General features: G+C 33.5%; 1 protein-coding gene across 1 annotated transcript in view; it reads left to right on the plus strand.

Annotated features, from left to right (window-relative positions):
• The window catches only part of LOC127842435 (SID1 transmembrane family member 1-like), a 46,416-nt gene that overhangs the window by 26,334 nt on the left and 1,422 nt on the right, over window positions 1–18,660 (plus strand). Inside the window, exons 10-12 of the mRNA XM_052371938.1 lie at window positions 792–897; window positions 2,760–2,903; window positions 16,099–16,212. Coding sequence (XP_052227898.1) covers window positions 792–897; window positions 2,760–2,903; window positions 16,099–16,212 — 364 coding nt within the window. The remainder of the gene's footprint in view (window positions 1–791; window positions 898–2,759; window positions 2,904–16,098; window positions 16,213–18,660) is intronic.

Here is an 18,660-nt window from a genome sequence, read left to right on the forward strand (position 1 = left end):
AGGTGCGTTGATGAACAAACAGCGGCTGAGTATAGCAACATAGGGTGTGTTGTTAAGCGCCGATACAATACCATGTTTTCATCTTATTGATTAATGACAGCATTTACATGTGCGCGCCTTGCTTTATTTTGTGCTTTTGTATGATTCCTGGAATGGGGAAGCATAAAGTCGCTGCTTTGTCCGAATTTTTCCAATAAATTAATCCATTTAACTCTATGTACGTCCTTAATTCCGTATGACCTTTTGGGAAATATCGCAGGAACTAAAGATCCAAATTTGATGAAAATAGATTTTCATTATTCTAGTTCAGTAAATATGTATGGAAGTTTATTCATTCAAATGACTCGAACTTGATCAAACACCATAAGTACCAGAAGTATCGTATAGGTTTAACATCCGCTTGCTGTCGTGTATTTCCGCTTAATAAGTTTTCAGGGAGGTATGTCCTTTCGTCAGATACACCATACTTTCGATGTCGTGCAATATCTCTTGAACTAATAACCTAATGTCAAGGAAATATAGGCAGTTTTCAACTCTGAACAGCCATCTTGCTTGTGTATTCGTTCCGGTATGTTAATCGTTCAGATAGTAACTGCTGTTTGAGTATCCTTACAATCAACCGATCAATAGATAAAGCGTATTATCGGTCAACATACAACTGTTATTGTTTATAATTTATAAACTGTTGTTGTTGTTTTTTTTTTCATAATAAATTTAACATGTTTTGGTGGTATGCATGTTTTAATGTATAATACAGTACACTGACATATTGTGTTTCGTTTCTCACACAGCTCGCTCTACGGAGTCATTAAACAGCCGCAAAGCGCTGCCATGGTACTGTTGGTTGCGTTAATTTTCCACCTGACACTATATTGTGCTTTCTACATCTTCATGAAGGTTGGAGTTGATTATATACATAATAAACAATTAAACCTTCTTGAACATATTTTCTGAAATTTATTATTATTGTAATGTCTTAAAATCCATATTAAATGTGTTGTTTATTTTGTTAACGAAGCTTTAATTAGAAATTATTAAATATACGTATAGATCTTTGTATGACCTATTGATGATTGAACACCACTAGCTGGCTGTAACTTAAATACCAGTCGAATACATGTAATAGTTTAGGTGCAACAGCTTTCATTTCGAATGATTGTTTTGCATTCAAGTGTATATCTTTGTAACGGTAAATTATTTAAGGACCATTTATCAGTCAAAAATGATCGCAGCAAAAATAGTACCCTTACGCACAGGTGGTTAGCGTGTGGCTATGATATTAATTAGTGAAAACATCATTTTGAATGATAAATAATCATAAATACAAATAAATAAACAAGGTATGCATCTCAAAATCACCCGAAAACGGGGTACATCGCTTGGAACAGCCATATCTTCATCAATTGTGCAGCGATTTTCACGATCTCGGTCTTATTCAACGCAGAAATGAATTTCCTTTCTGGAAATGTATATGTCTTGCAATATTTTTACAAATGCTGGGTCAACTTTTAAGATATAATACGATACACAACTCGCATGACCTAGTTGACACTGATCAACCAGTCGAATACATGTAATAGTTTAGGTGCAACAGCTTTCATTTCGAATGATTGTTTTGCATTCAAGTGTATATCTTTGTAACGGTAAATTATTTAAGGACCATTTATCAGTCAAAAATGATCGCAGCAAAAATAGTACCCTTACGCACAGGTGGTTAGCGTGTGGCTATGATATTAATTAGTGAAAACATCATTTTGAATGATAAATAATCATAAATACAAATAAATAAACAAGGTATGCATCTCAAAATCACCCGAAAACGGGGTACATCGCTTTGAACAGCCATATCTTCATCAATTGTGCAGCGATTTTCACGATCTTGGTCTTATTAAACGCAGAAATGAATTTCCTTTCTGGAAATGTATATGTCTTGCAATATTTTTACAAATGCTGGGTCAACTTTTAAGAAATAATACGATACACAACTCGCATGACCCAGTTGACACTGATCAGGCAGTATTTAAGACTGAAATCTTCACGGAGTAAAGGGCATCTTCCCTGCTATGTTCATGTACCTCGATACCATAATTCAATAAAACGTATGAAAAAACATTATTACCGTGCTTGTCGTTACATTATGCATCAACACTAACTGTCCAGCGCCGTTTGAAACCTTTGTTTACATACATTTCAACTAACTGACATTTTAAACACACGAGTGATTTCATTGGTCCAATGCGAAGGTGTGTCTTTACAACTGGAGATTTCATTCATGAATACTGCCTGATCATTGTCAACTGGGTAAAGCGAATTGTGTATCGTGTTATTTCTTAAAATTTGACCCAGCATGTGTAGAAATATAAAAAGATATATACATTTCCAGAAAGGAAATTTATTTCTGCGTTGAATAAGACAGGGTTCATGAAAATCGCTGCAAAATTGATGAAGTAATGGCTGTTTAAAGCGATGCAACCCGTTTTCGGGTGATTTTGAGTTGCAAACCTTGTTATATATATATTTGATAGTGAAAAAACTTTTTTTCAGATAAGTTAATTTTTCGTTATAATATGATTATTTATCATTCAAAATGATGTTTTTACTAATTAATATCATAGCCACACGCTAACCACCTGTGCCCTTACGTTAAAGTACACATTAAGGCATAAGAGCTATGCTAGTTTGAATGAATGTCGCCAAAGCGTAACATAGTGGAACCAACTAAATCATATGAGTGCATAATGTGAATGTGCTTATTGCAGCTACTACAGAAAAAGCAGACAAATGGCGATACCGTAAGATGTGGAGAAAAAATTCCGTGGTATACCTGCTTGTTTATCCTCCTAGCCGTGATTTTCTGGGGTTTGGCAATTTGGATGTTCGTTGCAAATCTCACATCCTGGCAGGTGAGTTCGAACCTCGATGCATAGGGCACTTTATTTTTTTATGTTTAGTCATAAAGTTTGTCATATGATAGTAAGGTAAGACTTTTGTAATATTTAGAGTTCTTTGATATACCCTTTATAAGTTAAAAAGTATAGTAATCTTTAGTACTATAAATTAAAGGGATCTTTTCACGCTTTGGTAAATTGACAAAATTGAAAAAAGTTGTTTCAGATTCGCAAATTTTCGTTTTAGTTATGATATTTGTGAGGAAACAGTAATACTGAACATTTACCATGGTCTAATATAGCCATTATATGCATCTTTTGACGATTTTAAAACCTAAAAATTATAAAGCGTTGCAACGCGAAACGATTGAATAATTTGGAGAGTTCTGTTTTTGTCGTTAAATTTTGTGAAACTACGAAGATTGCTTATATAAGGTGTAAAATACTCCAAGTATATGTACTCGGCGGAATAGCTCAGTAGGCTAAATCGTTTTTACTTCAGGACTCTGGCAGGACTCCAGGGGTCACTGGTTCGAAACCTGGTCCGGGCAATGTGCTTTTCCTTTTTTTAATTTTATTCTTGATTTTTTACTGGAGCTTTTACGATCCAATGTTTATATTTATCGATATAAAGCATTTAATGAATAAGTTAAAAAAAATGCCAAAATCTGTGAAAAGGCCCCTTTAAGGCATCCACCATAAATAATTCAGTGAAGGTCGCCGTTGCGTAGTGGTGTCCGCCTAGCCACTGGAAGGTCACGGGTTCACATACCACTGTGGTTGAGTTCTTTAAATCGCCCCCCCAAAGACATTAAGTTTTGGTTATACTCAAGAAACGGACTCGGGAGCGTTTCTATAAGCCTTGTGCTTTGAATGCAATCCAGCTCGAATAGTTTTAAACTGAATAATTAATTCAAAGTCCTAACTTGTTAAAATGATAACTGTACTTTTTGAAATTTAGTTAAATTGTCTAATTTAATTATCGTTAGAGGCCCATTGGACAAACTAATTCTAGACGTGATGCTTTTTCACAAAAATGTAAATGCGTTTATTGTCATACTAGCGAAAGAATACCTTTGTTTTTGGTTTTCACCTTATGAGCATTTTATATCGTCTGCCATATATGCATTATGTGCATATGTGCAAAATTGAACTCGGATAGACATGTAATTGCCTTTAATTGCTAGTGTCGTGACTTATTTAGATTTATCATACAGTTAAATTATTGCATAGAATAAATTTAGCCCCATTGAATAAATAATAAGTTTATCCAACAGGTTGCTTCATTCAACACTTGCTAAGGGACTTCTTTTGTTTGCCGTCCACCCCTCGTTCATTTGTTCTTAAATTTTTATTTATACATGAATCGAATGTTTAATTTTCAAATCAATATACCGTATATAAATAAAAGCCGTAGTTTATCAATCCACTGCAGCGTTTCTTTTAAATTCGCTTAGCTAAAGATAAAAAAATCCTTTTCCCGCGAGATAACCATACACTCTTAACGCGACGCTAAAAAAAATATTTCACAGTTCCACATATTTTAGAAAAGATCTCATTTACTACACAGCTGACGAAATCACTTGTTCGCGTCATTCAGGTCAAGGGCGCTAATGTCTGCAGTTGGTTTAATAATAGAGACTGTGTGTATTTAACATGGATTATTATAATACACTGTGTTATAATATACTGTTGTTATAATATACTGTATTACAATACAACAGTGTTGGAATATGTTACTCGAATGAAACCGGTGAGACTCAATATTCGATTTCTTTAAAATGTCGAACGTAATCGAATAAATTTTGTTGAACAATTGACAGATTAAGAAAAGTGTTAGTGAACTGTTCGTTAACTTTTCGAAAGGAATCGATGTTGAATTAAAAGGGTAATTTCTTTAATGAATAAGTCGCAAGTTCTTCAAAATGGTGAAGATTGTTAGCGATGAAGAAATGTATATCTGTGAAGAATGTTCATGGAATTTTCTTGTCATGTAAGCAAGTAAAACTTGACGAAAACAAATATGGTAATTCCACAACTTTGGTGAGTAGAACAAGAACCAGAAGATGTTTTGCTTTTAATGGGAGTTTGTAAAAGTGTGTAAAAAGAAGAGTTGTTTGTATACGAAAATTAAAAATATTGGCGGGGATAAATGCTGAATCATGCTTGACGAGTTCAATATGGCAGCATTGTTTTTGGTTTTTTTGAAACGAGAATTTTAGTTTGAACATAACCGTCTGTGTTCTCCTTGATTGTGTTACATTTTGGATACTGATAACATTTAAATCGAGGCATATAACGATATTTTGTCTTGCTAAACCGCTTCTTCGTGGAATTCTAAAAGACTACTTCAAGTGGCGTAAACGGGAACGATCACAAACAATTTTAAAATTACTACGAAAGGTAAGATTCAGTTAATTTGATCTGCTTAAGCTATTGTTTTTAGCCATTTAAGACTATTATTGCATCAAGAACAAATTGAATATTAACAATATTGCAAGATAAAAAGAAACATTATGTTAGTGTGATTTTGAACTAGTATTTATCTGAATCGTCTCAGAGAGGCTCCCACGGCTCGGCAAGCCTCGCCATGTAAACCTTTCTTCAACTCGTCGGATAAATAGAGATAACTATGTGTGATTGTGTACTTGAATTTATCCGAGTTTTGTACAAGACAATGGTTATATTGTGAAGAATCGTTAACTCATATCTGTACACACCCCTGAAGAAGACCTATAGTCGAAAGCGCTAGGGTATAAGATACTCATTGTTTTCATATGGGGAGCATATAGTTGCCAGTTTGTAGGTCCTTATTTACTTCGGTCACACTTTTGTTACCGTTACTCATAGCGCCTTCAATATTTCACCAATCTCTTACATATTTGAAATGCATGTGTATCTCATGGAGCTGCAAATTTTGAGTGGTGAAAGGTCAAGGTCATCCTTCAAGGTCAAAGGTAAAAAACAAATCCAAGGATAGTAATAAGCTTTAAAGGGAGGTAATTAATGAACCTGTCAAATGATTAAAAAAATCAAGCGGTGCATGAGGGTGCATTGTGTTTCCGACAAACACATTTCTGGCTGTAGGTGGTTAAGAACACATAGGTTGGCAAATCGCATCATCGGGGAGCATCCATCTGTTTCACTGATATTCTTGTTTAATTTGTTCCCGATGCAATAAAAACAAGTATGTTATTGCTACAAACAAAAGCAAAAACAGATTAAATCAACTGAATCTTACCGTGCGTAGCAATATTAAAAATGTTTACGATCGTTCCCGTAAACGCCACTCGAAATAGTCCCAAAAAAATCCACGCAAAAGCAGAGTATATCCCTCGATTCAAATTTTATCAGCATTCCAAATGTTACACACTTAAATAAAGCACAGACGATTTTGTTCAATCTAACATTCTAGTTTCACAACTGCAAAATGCAAACAATGCTGCCATATAGAATTTACTCGTCAAGCATGATTCAGCATTTATCCCCGCCACTATTGTTTATTTCAGTCTATAAAAAACGATTCTATTTACACACTTTAACTAATTGGCATAAAAATATAAAACATCTACTGGTTTTCGGTCTACTCACCAAAATTGTATAACAACTATGTTTATTTTCTTCAAGTTTTGTTTGCTTCCATGACGAGAAAAATCCACGAAAATTCTGCACACATTATTAAAATGTACATTTCTTCATCGCTATAAATCTTTTCCATTTTAAAGCACTTGGTGTACGCAAGCAATTCTTTGTGGATAGACATTCTTTGATTGACTGACAAAAGAATGACTAATAAATGAAAGAAATTACCCTTTTAAGTCAATATCGATTTTTTTCGAAAAGTTAAAGAACAATTCACAGACACTTTTCTAAATCAGTCATTTGTTCAACAAACCTCGCGTTATTCGAGTCAATTCGACATTTAAATGAATCGAAAATTCAGTATAACCGGTTTCATTCAAGTAATATATTCCAACACTTTTATTCACATTGTTTATAATAATCCATCGTAAACACGTACATTCGTACAAAATGCAGACATTAGCGTCGTTTACCTGAATGACGCAATCAAGTGATTTCGTCAGCTGTGTAGTAAAATATGGTCTAGCTGTGTGGTAAAATAAGCTGTTTTTTAACATATGAGGAATTGTGTAAGCTTCTTAGCGTCGCGATAAGAGTCTCTAGTTACCACGCGGGATATACTAGTTCAATCCCCATTTGGCTCAGGATTTTTTCTTGTTAGCTACACGACTTAAAAGAAACGATGCATTGTGATCGATAAATTACGACTTTTATTTATATACGGTATATTGATTTGAAAATTAAACATGCAATGCATATTCAAATCCAAATTAAAAAAAACATGAAAGAAGGATGAAAGGCCAAAAAAGTAGTCCCTATGTACATCAATTCGCCGTTGGATAAAGACAATGTGTTGAATAAATCTCATCTCATCTCAGAATAAATTCATGTACACAATCACACTTACAAAATATTCTCTATATCGAATGGTTGTTATAATGGGCTTTAATACATTTAAATCTGCTTTTCAATTTGTTCAAAACATCTTAGAATATAAATTCGTATACTTCATAAAGATATCTACAAAAGTCAATGATTTGAATTATTTGTGGTACTTGAGTCATTTCTTGACTTTTTACTGGTAAAACGAACATAATGGTTCAAGTATTAATAAATATCGTCGATGCTAATACTTACAAAATGAAAACAAGTTTTTGTTGTTGTTTTTGCTATTTTTATCAAGTCTAATGTTGCCCAAGGAAAGTTGTACGTCTACCAATGTGTTGGTTTAAATGTTAATGGCCGTTTAAAAAATATTCATTTATTTTTCTATCTCTCAGCATTCTTCCGATAGTAAATTAATCGCTGCTTTACTTCTAACAAATAAAGTATCTGAACAAATGTTAAATACAAAACAGATAATACATTGTTGTTCTAAAGAAGGTGGTACGATATATTTTCAATCGTTTGGTGACACATTTTTAAACTCTTCTAAATATATATTATGTATAAATGTTCATATTTTTATTTAAAATTATTTAACGCAGTAATTTATTATATCGAATGATTTCGTATACTTTAATTTAAAAGCACGTATTTGTATAACAATTTATTCTTTACACGAACAAAGTTAATTTTAACAAGTCAATTCCATAAAAAAAAATGCTGCGTAATGCTCATTTTCGCATTCCTGTGAACAGCGTGTGTATTAAATGCAATTCTGTTGATGTAACGTTGAATTGTATTTTCAAGTAATATCAATAAACTAAACTATTCATCTTACAAGTTCAACAATGTAACACGTCGATAAAAAATCAGAAATCTTTTAACTGTATTCTTTACATAAATACTTAAATAAGCACAAATGTACGAATCAACGTTTGTGTATAACAACACAGTACTAAATGAATATATATTTTTTTAATCGGGATTACTGAATATGAAACTCAATGACACTGAATTTCATTTTAAACGTATGATGGACGTAAACATGTAATATAAACAATGCTTTAAATGCAATATACGCTTTTTCTTAAAATAACAAGAACGCTGATTATGTAATCAAAATTGATGCTGGTTTTACTTCTATGTTTATTACAATGATATACATGAAATGTTTAGTAAACTTGAAGTTATCAGTATCACTTTATTGGGTGTCATTAACTGATTAAAACAGTAATAAATGTATGTTTGTATACAAGTAAATTGCTACCTTTCTAACAGTAAGATAATATGTTTTTATAAAATGAAAACATCTGTGCACTTAGCTCAGATTAACAGAAAGACCATATTTTTGTATAAAATGAAATCATCTGTGTACTAAACTCAGTTTTACAAAATGTCGTATCATAAGGTGAAACTATCAACAAAGTGTATGTGTCATTGCATACCAATAAACGTATAACATTGTTAATACTTTTAAAATGATCTATGATGTTGTATTGTCTATATGGCTAGATGTATAATAACATGGTACATAATTGTTTCTTTATGTATAAGTGGTGACATACTGATCAAATTTTATTACAATAATGGTTGTAAAAATTGGGGTTTGGTCGTCGGACAAGTATTAAATGGTACAGGTTATTCATATGTATTCTGAAACGTTTGAAGTGCTATATAAAATGGTTTATGACTGAATTAAAAGAATATCTGTATATTCTTTTCAAGCGAAAATAGTACGATAATTTAAAAAAGCATTGTATTTTACGAACATGATAAAAAAATAAGAATATGAATCATACCTTGATATACAGTAAAAACTGACAGAACGGTCACTTGATGATAACGGTCAATTGCAGAAAACGGTCAGTCTGGTTTCCTCTTGACGAAAATCACTCTATATCACAATTGAAAATAAAGGTCAATTGTCCAGAACGGCCAGTCGCCAGTATATTTCACTCAGAAAGTCATTTTTGAACTGAAAACAATGGTCACGCGTAAGTCGTTTCGAGTCGCGAAAACTAAGAACACAAACGTAACGATAATAATGTGAATTCGTAGCAATTATCGGCTGCAGAAATATCAACAAAGCATTAGAGCGTCACAAAGTCAATAGATTTTTATCGCTGATAAGATGTAAGTAACAAAACTAAGCTGGCGAGTGATGTTATAAAAAAGCGATAAAAGATTTAGTGATCGTCTATACGGGAAAAACAGACCCTGAATGGCAACTTTTATAACACACTTAATATTTTGAAACAAGATTTTTGTGTCGTTTTCTTTGAATTAAAACAATACATTCTTAACGTACTTTCGGTTTATTACAGCGAATCCCCTTTTATATTTGTTCCGACTGGACGTCAATGTCACGTGACTATCTTTATTTAAAAGTACATCCCAACGAATTAATGTAATACGAACTGTCGGATTTACTGAACGAGATGCATAAATAATAAACTATATAATTGTTGATATATATATATATATATATATATATATATATATATATATATATATATATATATATATATATATATATATATATATATATATATATATATATATATTGTTTAAAAATAGTTATGAAATTAAATCAATTTATAAGACATTGTTTTGAATTACTTAATATAATTTTTTTGTATTATTATGCTTAGTTATCGTTATGAGCCTTTGTTTTACACTGTGTGCGAACAACTGGGTGAGCAAATGAGGTAGCAATACTACCAACTGACCAACCATCTAAAACGTGGTGCTTCAAGACAAGCGGTCACTTGTCGACAACGGTCACTTTGGTAAATGCGCTTGAATGACCACTGTTCTCAGTTTTTACTGTATTGACAAGACAGTATTTTTTAAGGGAGTTGGCTCCCACGCAGAATTTCAATGGATTGATATGGTCAAAACAGAGTAATACGCGAAGAATTAGATTGTTTATCGTGCAAGTATTACTTTTTTCGTATGTAAATGTTACTCAGACATTCAACACAGATTTGTTTTTAGCTCACCTAAGCACAACGTGTTCATTGGTTTCTTTTGTTTTAGCCTTTTGTCCGTTGTTCATCTACCGTCGTGCGTTGTCAAATTGTGCATTATGAATGCTTGAACGATCTGCAGGAATCTTTGGTCAAAATATTAATAAGTGATGTATCGGGCATGATATCCAATGAAAGAAAGGCTTTGGAAGAAAGGCTCTGGAGGTCACATTTATTGTCAAATATTAATGAAATTTGATGAGAGCATTTTTTCCAATCATATCTTAGTCAAGTTTGAGGTCAATACTGGAATACTAGGTCAAACTTAAGAAAAAGCTTGTGAACCCTCTAGAGGCTACATCTATTGCAAACCTTAATTAAACTTTGTCTAAGCATTTGTCCCGATTAAAACTAGGTTGAGTTCAAAACTGCATTAAGTGGTGATAGAACACATGCAACTTGGTTAGAAAATTGGTGCTTAAATGAACTCTCGTCAAGATTGACACTGGGTCCTGTTGGGTAAAACAAACAAGGCAAAACAAGAGAAAACAGTTGTTGAAAACCCAAGAGACAAAATTGATTGCCCCATGTTCATGAAATATCTTCAGAACTTTTGTTCTCATGTTATCCCGACCTAGTTTGAAACCTTGGTAATATAGTGTCATAAAAAGATTACTAGATAAATTAAAGAAACCGCTTGTGAACACTTAAGGGAAAACGTTTACTGCTCAATTTTCATTAAGTCTGTTCAGAAAATTTGTCCCAATTATATCTTGGTTTAATTTAAAAATCAAAAAAGTGGGTACCAAACTAGGTAATTAGGTTAAATGAAGGAAAAAGCTCGCCATCATTCTAGAGTCCATATTTATATTCAAACCTTAATAAGACTTTGTCTAAACCTTTGTCCCAATAAATACTTAGATAAATTCGAAATCGGTTCAAGCGGTTGTAGAAAACTAGGTCACTGGGTCAAATAAAAGAAAACCGGTTTATGAACACTCTAGAGCACATTTATATTGTCCCATCTTCATGAAACTTGATCATAGCATTTGTCGAAACGTTGTCTCGGTAGGTCTTGTAGGTCACCATGTCACATTGAAAAAAGATATTGCCTAAACTTTACGAGCTTTTGTCAGAACATTTGTAAAAATGATATTTCGTCCAAGTTTGAAACTGAGTCAGATGATATATAAAAACCCTAAGTCATTATGTTAAATAATAGTCAAAGCTTGAAAACAACTCTAAATTTATTGCTTAATCGTCATGGAACATGGTTAGAATATTTTTCTTAGTGATATTGCCGCCTTTTTAAACTTGGTCATATGAGATCAAACATAAGGTTTCTAGGTCAAATTAACGAATTAGTAAGTGAACAATCTAGATTCTACATATTAAGCATATATTTTGTGAAACTTATTCAGAAATTGCATTTCCCGTCCAAGTTCGAACCTGGGTTGAATTAATGTTAAGCTTGTGGTTAAATTAGAGGCCAAGTTTAATTTTGCTAATCGTAATATAATTTGGTCAGAGTGTTTTCCCAAGTAATGTCAATGCTGAGGTTGTACTGTTTCATGTGAGGTTACCAAACTACGGAACTAAATAAAAACACTTCTGAACACTCCATATGCCACATTCATTGAGCTTTTGTGATCGCTTTTTGTCCGTCCTTTGTCCGACGCTGTATGTTTTAAACATTTTCCTTGTTAACACTTAAAAGATCACATGTATTTCCAATCGTTATGAATCTAAGTAAAACATTTGTCACAACGATATCTCGGCGTTGTTTGAAGCTGAGTAAAAGGTGAGAAACATCAGCCCAATATGTCAAATTAATTTAAACCTTTTGAAATCTACAGAGGCAGGTTTTTATTTGTCTTAAAAAGTTTGGTCTAGTTGACTAGATTAATTTAAAGACAAATAGTGTGAACTATCTTAAGATTGAATTTATTGTCTAATTATAATGCACTTTTTTCGAAACACTAATTTCAATGTTTTCCCGTTCAAGTCATTTTGTTCCCAAAACAAGATTTATATGACATATTTAATAGTAAGCTTTTGAAAACTTTAGAGGTGACAGTTATTACCAAATCTTAATGAAGCTTGGTGAGAAGGTTTTTTCCATTGATATCTCGGATAATTTCCAACTCGGGTGAAATGTGATAAAAAACGATTTCCGAAATCTCCAGATGCCTCTTTAATTTCCCACTTTTAAATTTGCTGACAACATCTGTCGGTTTGAATACGTATAATTAGGTCAAGAGGGACCAAAAACTAGGCTTTTAGGTCAAAGTAAAGAAACACATTGTGAACCCTATAGTTTTCACATTAGTTTGCACAATCTTCATTTGCATTGCTATGAGATACTGATCAAAATCTGTCGAATTATCTATTCAAAACCATGACCTTCGGATGGAACTGCTTTCCTTATGTAGCTATAATGTAACCATTTGAACACTCTAGAAATTACATTTGTCCACCAACTCACCATGAAACTTCTTCAGAACATTTAACAATAATATTGTTATGATGTATGGACAGAGTTCTAAAATAAGTGTGGCTTGTTCAAGAACTTGGTCGCCACGAGTTACCGCTGATTTTGTAAACGTCGAATGCACGGCCGTAAATCAGGGGCGCATGGTCTATTAGATGCATAAATAAACGAACCATTGCACCTCCGAGGTGGCGATAAGGACTTGATTTTGTTTAAATAAATGGAGGATTCTACTGGTACGTAGGATTCTACTGGTTGAGCAGGTTTAGATGGTGTTTTCGTCCACATATTTCGCACTTAATTGAACAATCTTGCAATAGAATGCGATTAAAAGAATATTAAGAGCAATGCACATTTTGTTAAGCTTATTTATTCTTAAGATTGAAGAATATAAGAAAATCGCTTTTCCGTTTATCAATATTTCTTGAAACCTTTAAATTTAAATATTTCATTTTATAATAGCTAAACCTGTGAATTGGCTCCACCTCCTGCTCTTAGCGCTTCCTCGTTGACAATGGCTCAATATATTATGGAAGAATGCAAACTAATCTATTAGATTTATTAAAATTATTGGAAAAAAGCAATTGGTTTTCAAAGAAGCAACTTGTATATGTTTTGAAAGCAATCGTTTGATGTCGTTAACGTTTTCATTTGGTGGATATTTGCTCGTCACACAGGCAAAAAACATCGTTTTTTTACCTCCACCATGACACAATTTATAAAGGTCGTTACGTCTCCAGAATGTTTGTGATTGTAATTATCTTTACATTTGTGGTGAAATAGTATTCGCTGTATCGCACTATATTGCCCGATTTTTTAAAGTAATGCGAAATATGTCAAAAACCTACTCATTAAGTGGAATTATTCTTGTACTTTAAAAACATCCGGTACTTAGCCCCAGCTAGAATTTGCATTGGATTGTTAATTAATGCATCTAAAGAAAGAGGTTGTTCCCGTAATTAACGTTCGTTTACTTTATACACTTATTAATAACAGTTTAGTTTCTTGGGGTTTCAGCTGAGCGCGTTAGGAACTTAAAACTTCTTGTTTAAAAAAACAGTTCTCATGAAAAAAGCATGCACATATCGTTGAAGAATAGATTATAAGAATTGTAAATTATTTAAGTATAATATTCCTAAGACCTGTTTTGTCACTTTGATGATTTATTAACGTATGATCATCTTTGATTAAAAGAAGAAAATTCACCGAGTTAAAGTCAGCTTTAATAATATGTTCTGTTGTCCTGTTCAAAACGTACAATTATACTGTATAAAAGAAAAATCGAAAAAAGAACTAAAAAGTCTTTAGTTCGTAAAATGGAGAAAATGAGGATTATAATTTTTTGTATTTTGCAATCAGCTTTTATTTATTCTTATTTGTTCATAGTTATTTATTGTTTTTCTTTCAAGCGCTTGAGCAACGGCCACACCTTATTCATTGTAAATTAGTGTCTGTCGAGATAAATGATCCGTGGACTACTTCACTTAATTATTTAAATCGTGTTGGTTACATAATTTTGGCCACAGGTTACAAAAATGATCATGAGTTTATACAATATTGTTATATAATTGATAGGAAAATGTTAAGTAAACTGACCTCTGTAAGTATTTTAGAAAGAGAGCAGGTCTTAATTATATGTTTAGCTCACCTATGCAATGCACAAGGTGAGCTTTTGGGACCGCCTTTTGTCCGTCGCGCGTCGGGTATTGTGACATGTGTACACTTTTCATCCAAACGATGTCTTCTTCAAAACCTTTGGGCAGATTTAAAAGAAAATTCACAAGAATTATCCGTCGGTGAACGTCTTTTAATTTTTTTCTCCAAATAGTTCAGTTCCGCTGCATATGTAGAACACCATAGCTAAAATATATATATAATAGATTAAAACTTCAAAAATCCCTGAAACCGCCAGGGTCAGGGATTTAATATTTGTTGTGTCACGTCGTTTATGGGTTTCTACAAAGTATTTTCAAATCATGTCACTGGGGTCAAAACTGATAACGCCCCAGCCGCAAGGGTGATGGATTAAATATTTGGTGTGTAACATCATATAGAGGTCTACTAAATTCGTTCAAAGCATACCTTTTTATTTCTAAATGTGCCATGTTCAAGGGTTCCCATGATTAATAGCGACATTATTTTAATTTAACAAAATATTCTTTGAGTGGTCTTGTACATCGTTTTTTAAAGCATGCCACTTGGATCAAAACTTGTCATGCCCAAGGTGTCACATGATTTAAAAAGACTTATATATCAAATTGTTTGTTTTTTTATTCGCTAATGCCGCAATGTAAAATATTTTGTGCGTAACACGGTGAAGTGGTTCTCGTTTAAATCATGCCCCTGAGGGTTAAACTTGCCACGCCAAAGAGGTCAAAGATTATTTTTTATCGTGTTTTATGTATCCTCCTGTAATGTACAGGCAATTAGCGTGGGGTAATAACCCCTAAAAAAGACTAGCGGATATGAATAAGAACTTATTTCTTGATAATGTTTCTAGAGTTTTAAATTATCATTCACTCAACTATATTTCTTCAAATCTATCCTCTGGGTTCAAAATTGGCCCTGTCTTGGCATGTTGGGATGAACTGTTTTATATCGAATTATATAGCATGTTAACTTTAAGTAAAGCACACGGCTTTAATACTTTGTTCGTGACATCAGACCATGGTCCTTACAAAGACTTTAAAAATGCACCGGACAAAACTGGCCAAGCCCCATTACACGAGTGAGCGTTATAGGGCTATCTTTGCCCTTTGTTTGTAAACTTAAGCGCAAATTTACCGACCGATTGACAATCTCATATCACAATTATCTTAATGCATTGGTCACAAATTTACTGCGAAGTACAGTTGGTGATCAGTTATTTGTAAATAAAAAGGTTAAATACCGCTACACAGTAAATATAGACCAATATAAATACATGTTCTATTAGATAAACGAACAAATAATCAATATTAACTAGATTATCGGTTTTTTTCGATTAATATACTCGTTATGATAGTTTTTAAGGTAAGCGTGATGTTATGCTTGTTATTTAAACATGATAATGACTTCATAGTCTAAAAGATAAATAATAGATTATAATATCCAAATCCTTATTATTTGACCACTGTATACGTGATTTTACAATACATTCTGTAAATGCGTTTTACAGGTGTTTTATCGGTAAGATGTCCATGAGAAACGATTTCTACACCGTTTAACATGTTTTAGAGAAATTGAAAAGTGGGAGGATCTATCAATAGTTAAACATGACAAAGTTTTTGCCCACGTGTTTCAGGAATCCCCGTCAGGGTCGCGGGAGCATAATGCGGAGTGTTGGTTCCTAGGTTTCTACGACAAGCACGACATCTGGCACTTCTTCTCGGCAATTAGCCTCTTCTTCTCCTTCATGGTAATTGCTTGTCGTTGTTATGGTTTCCACGTTGTGAGAATGGCGAGACGGTGAATTTAACTTACCGTTAATTCGAGTCAATATATGTTAGAAATGGCATTTTGATTAATGACTTATTGTTGATTATAATATTAAACCTATCTTTTGCGAGCGATGATAAAAAGGTCGTGGAATTATTTTTTAATTAAAAAAGAATAAGACGAATATATGTCTAACATATAGCCTATGTGGGTAAACACTTGGGCATCGTACCTTAATCTATGAAGCAAGACTTACCATTAATATTTACTCAAGTCACGCCGCTACAAAATTAAATTTCCTCGTAGTAATAATAGCTAACACGTATGTTTAATTTCGAAAATAAAGCGTCAATTAGATTAGTGCATTCCATGTCAGAAGAGAGCTTAGGCATAATAAGTACACCAGCCTGGACTCTAGGGCAAATTACCATAAAGCGAAAGGGAGGTAAGGAAGAACGCTGGCCGAAGAGCTGGCAGAATTCAGAGCTGAACGGAGCACAGTTGAACAGATCTTCAACTGCCAAATCATCATTGAAAAACAAATGCAACAACAACGTGACCTCTTCTACAACTTCATTGACTTAAAGGAAGGCTTTGACCGCGTGCGGCATGATGGCCTATGGCATGTTTTGAGAAGATTTTACATTGACAAAGGGCTGGTGCAATTCGTTCAAGAACTCCTCGGAAAAGCCACCCGTGCAGTACTTCTCAACGAACAGCAGGGGGACTTTTTCAGGATATCATTAGGCGTCCGTCAGGAGTGTCTGCTCTCTCCCGTCCTGTTCAACCTGTTCATTGAGAAGATAATGCAAGAGGCTCACCGTGACTACCACCCCTCTATCTCCATTGGTGGAAGACCCATCTCCAATTTGAGATTCGCTGATGATATTGACCTGATGGGTGGCACCAGCAGTAAACTTCTCACCAACAGATTTTTACGGAGCAAGCGCATACGGAATGGACGTCAGCACGGAGAAGTCGAAGATCATTGTGAACAGCACGACCAACACCAGCACAGGCATCACCATGAAGTGAGGATGATTTCTGTATCGTCGTCCCTCATTTCTCCACAACGGCAAAACCGGTCAAGGGATTAATGATGATATCATTTTATAATTATACAACAACAACACGTGTGGATTGATGTATTGCGTCTTTTCATTAAACGTTGTTCAAATTTGTTGCAAATCGAATTTATATATTTACAAATTTAAAATTTGAACAGCTTATCGCGCGTGTACCTTTTCAGGCATTGTCATTTTACACACCATAGTTACACATAGAGTAGCTTACAATATATTTTGGAATACATTACTGCGCTGGCGTCGTGATTGCCACAGGTTGCATATAATTTGCTCCGTCTGCAAACCTCTGGTGTATTTCTTTGCTTTATCATGTACAACAAAACCATTTTAACTTATTTTCATCAATGGTCTTGACCTCTGTGTACTCCACACTTTATTACGGCTTGCACAATGCCGTCATTTCGTTGACTTTTTTCCGGCGGATCCCATGATTAAGGTATCCGCCGATGTGCGCCCTTGTAATGGAGTATCTTTATTAGCTCCTTTTGAGAACCGTTTTGACACTTGTCTTATATGTATGATCCGTTTTGCGATCTAGTGCTGTCTTTCCCCGAAAAAGCGCACACACTTGAATATATATGTATCCGTAAACGGTGTTGAAACGTTCTGAGAGTCTATTTCTTTTTGGGTTTTATTTTGTAGTTAAATGTGCAACAGGACTTATCTTGCAAATTGTGACTTTATCATTTTTACATATAAGTTAATAAGTACAGATCGGTTTATTCAATCAGGACATTCAAGCAAAATCAAAACAAAAGGCTATATGCAATGTGTGAGTACCAAGTGTACATAAGTAAGTTAAAGAGTATAATAATTATAAATAGCATACAATTCAAATTCAAATTTTAAAGCAGTACTTGCTAGTACTATTTATACATTTGTCATAATATGATCATACTTACTCATACTGGCAAGATCTAACGTAATGAATGTGTAAATACATGTAGAGTTAAATGTGGAAATACCAAGACTACAGAACAACAAGAAATAAGTCCCATGCCGTTGAAAACCCCTATATAAATTAAGATTGTGTATTACGTTCATTAATTCGTTGATATGTACACGTGAATCCGTTAATGTTTTATAAACAACTCAAATGTACAGTTGAAAAAACAGTTTTCAGATTTTCTTTTAAACATTTATCAAACATTTGACCTTTAGTGAAAAAGTGTTGCGCACAAACCTCACATTGCTCTCCATATGGATATCCATTTTTGATGATTATTTCATATCTGCTTTACGAGTTCTTGCAGTATTTAATGCAATTTATTTTAAAGCAACAGTCACATTGCACTTGCCGTCTGGATAAATTAATGGTCATGCATTATATTCTTATAAAATTT

Source organism: Dreissena polymorpha, chromosome 8 (genome assembly GCF_020536995.1).
Source record: "Dreissena polymorpha isolate Duluth1 chromosome 8, UMN_Dpol_1.0, whole genome shotgun sequence".
Lineage (NCBI taxonomy): Eukaryota > Metazoa > Mollusca > Bivalvia > Myida > Dreissenidae > Dreissena > Dreissena polymorpha.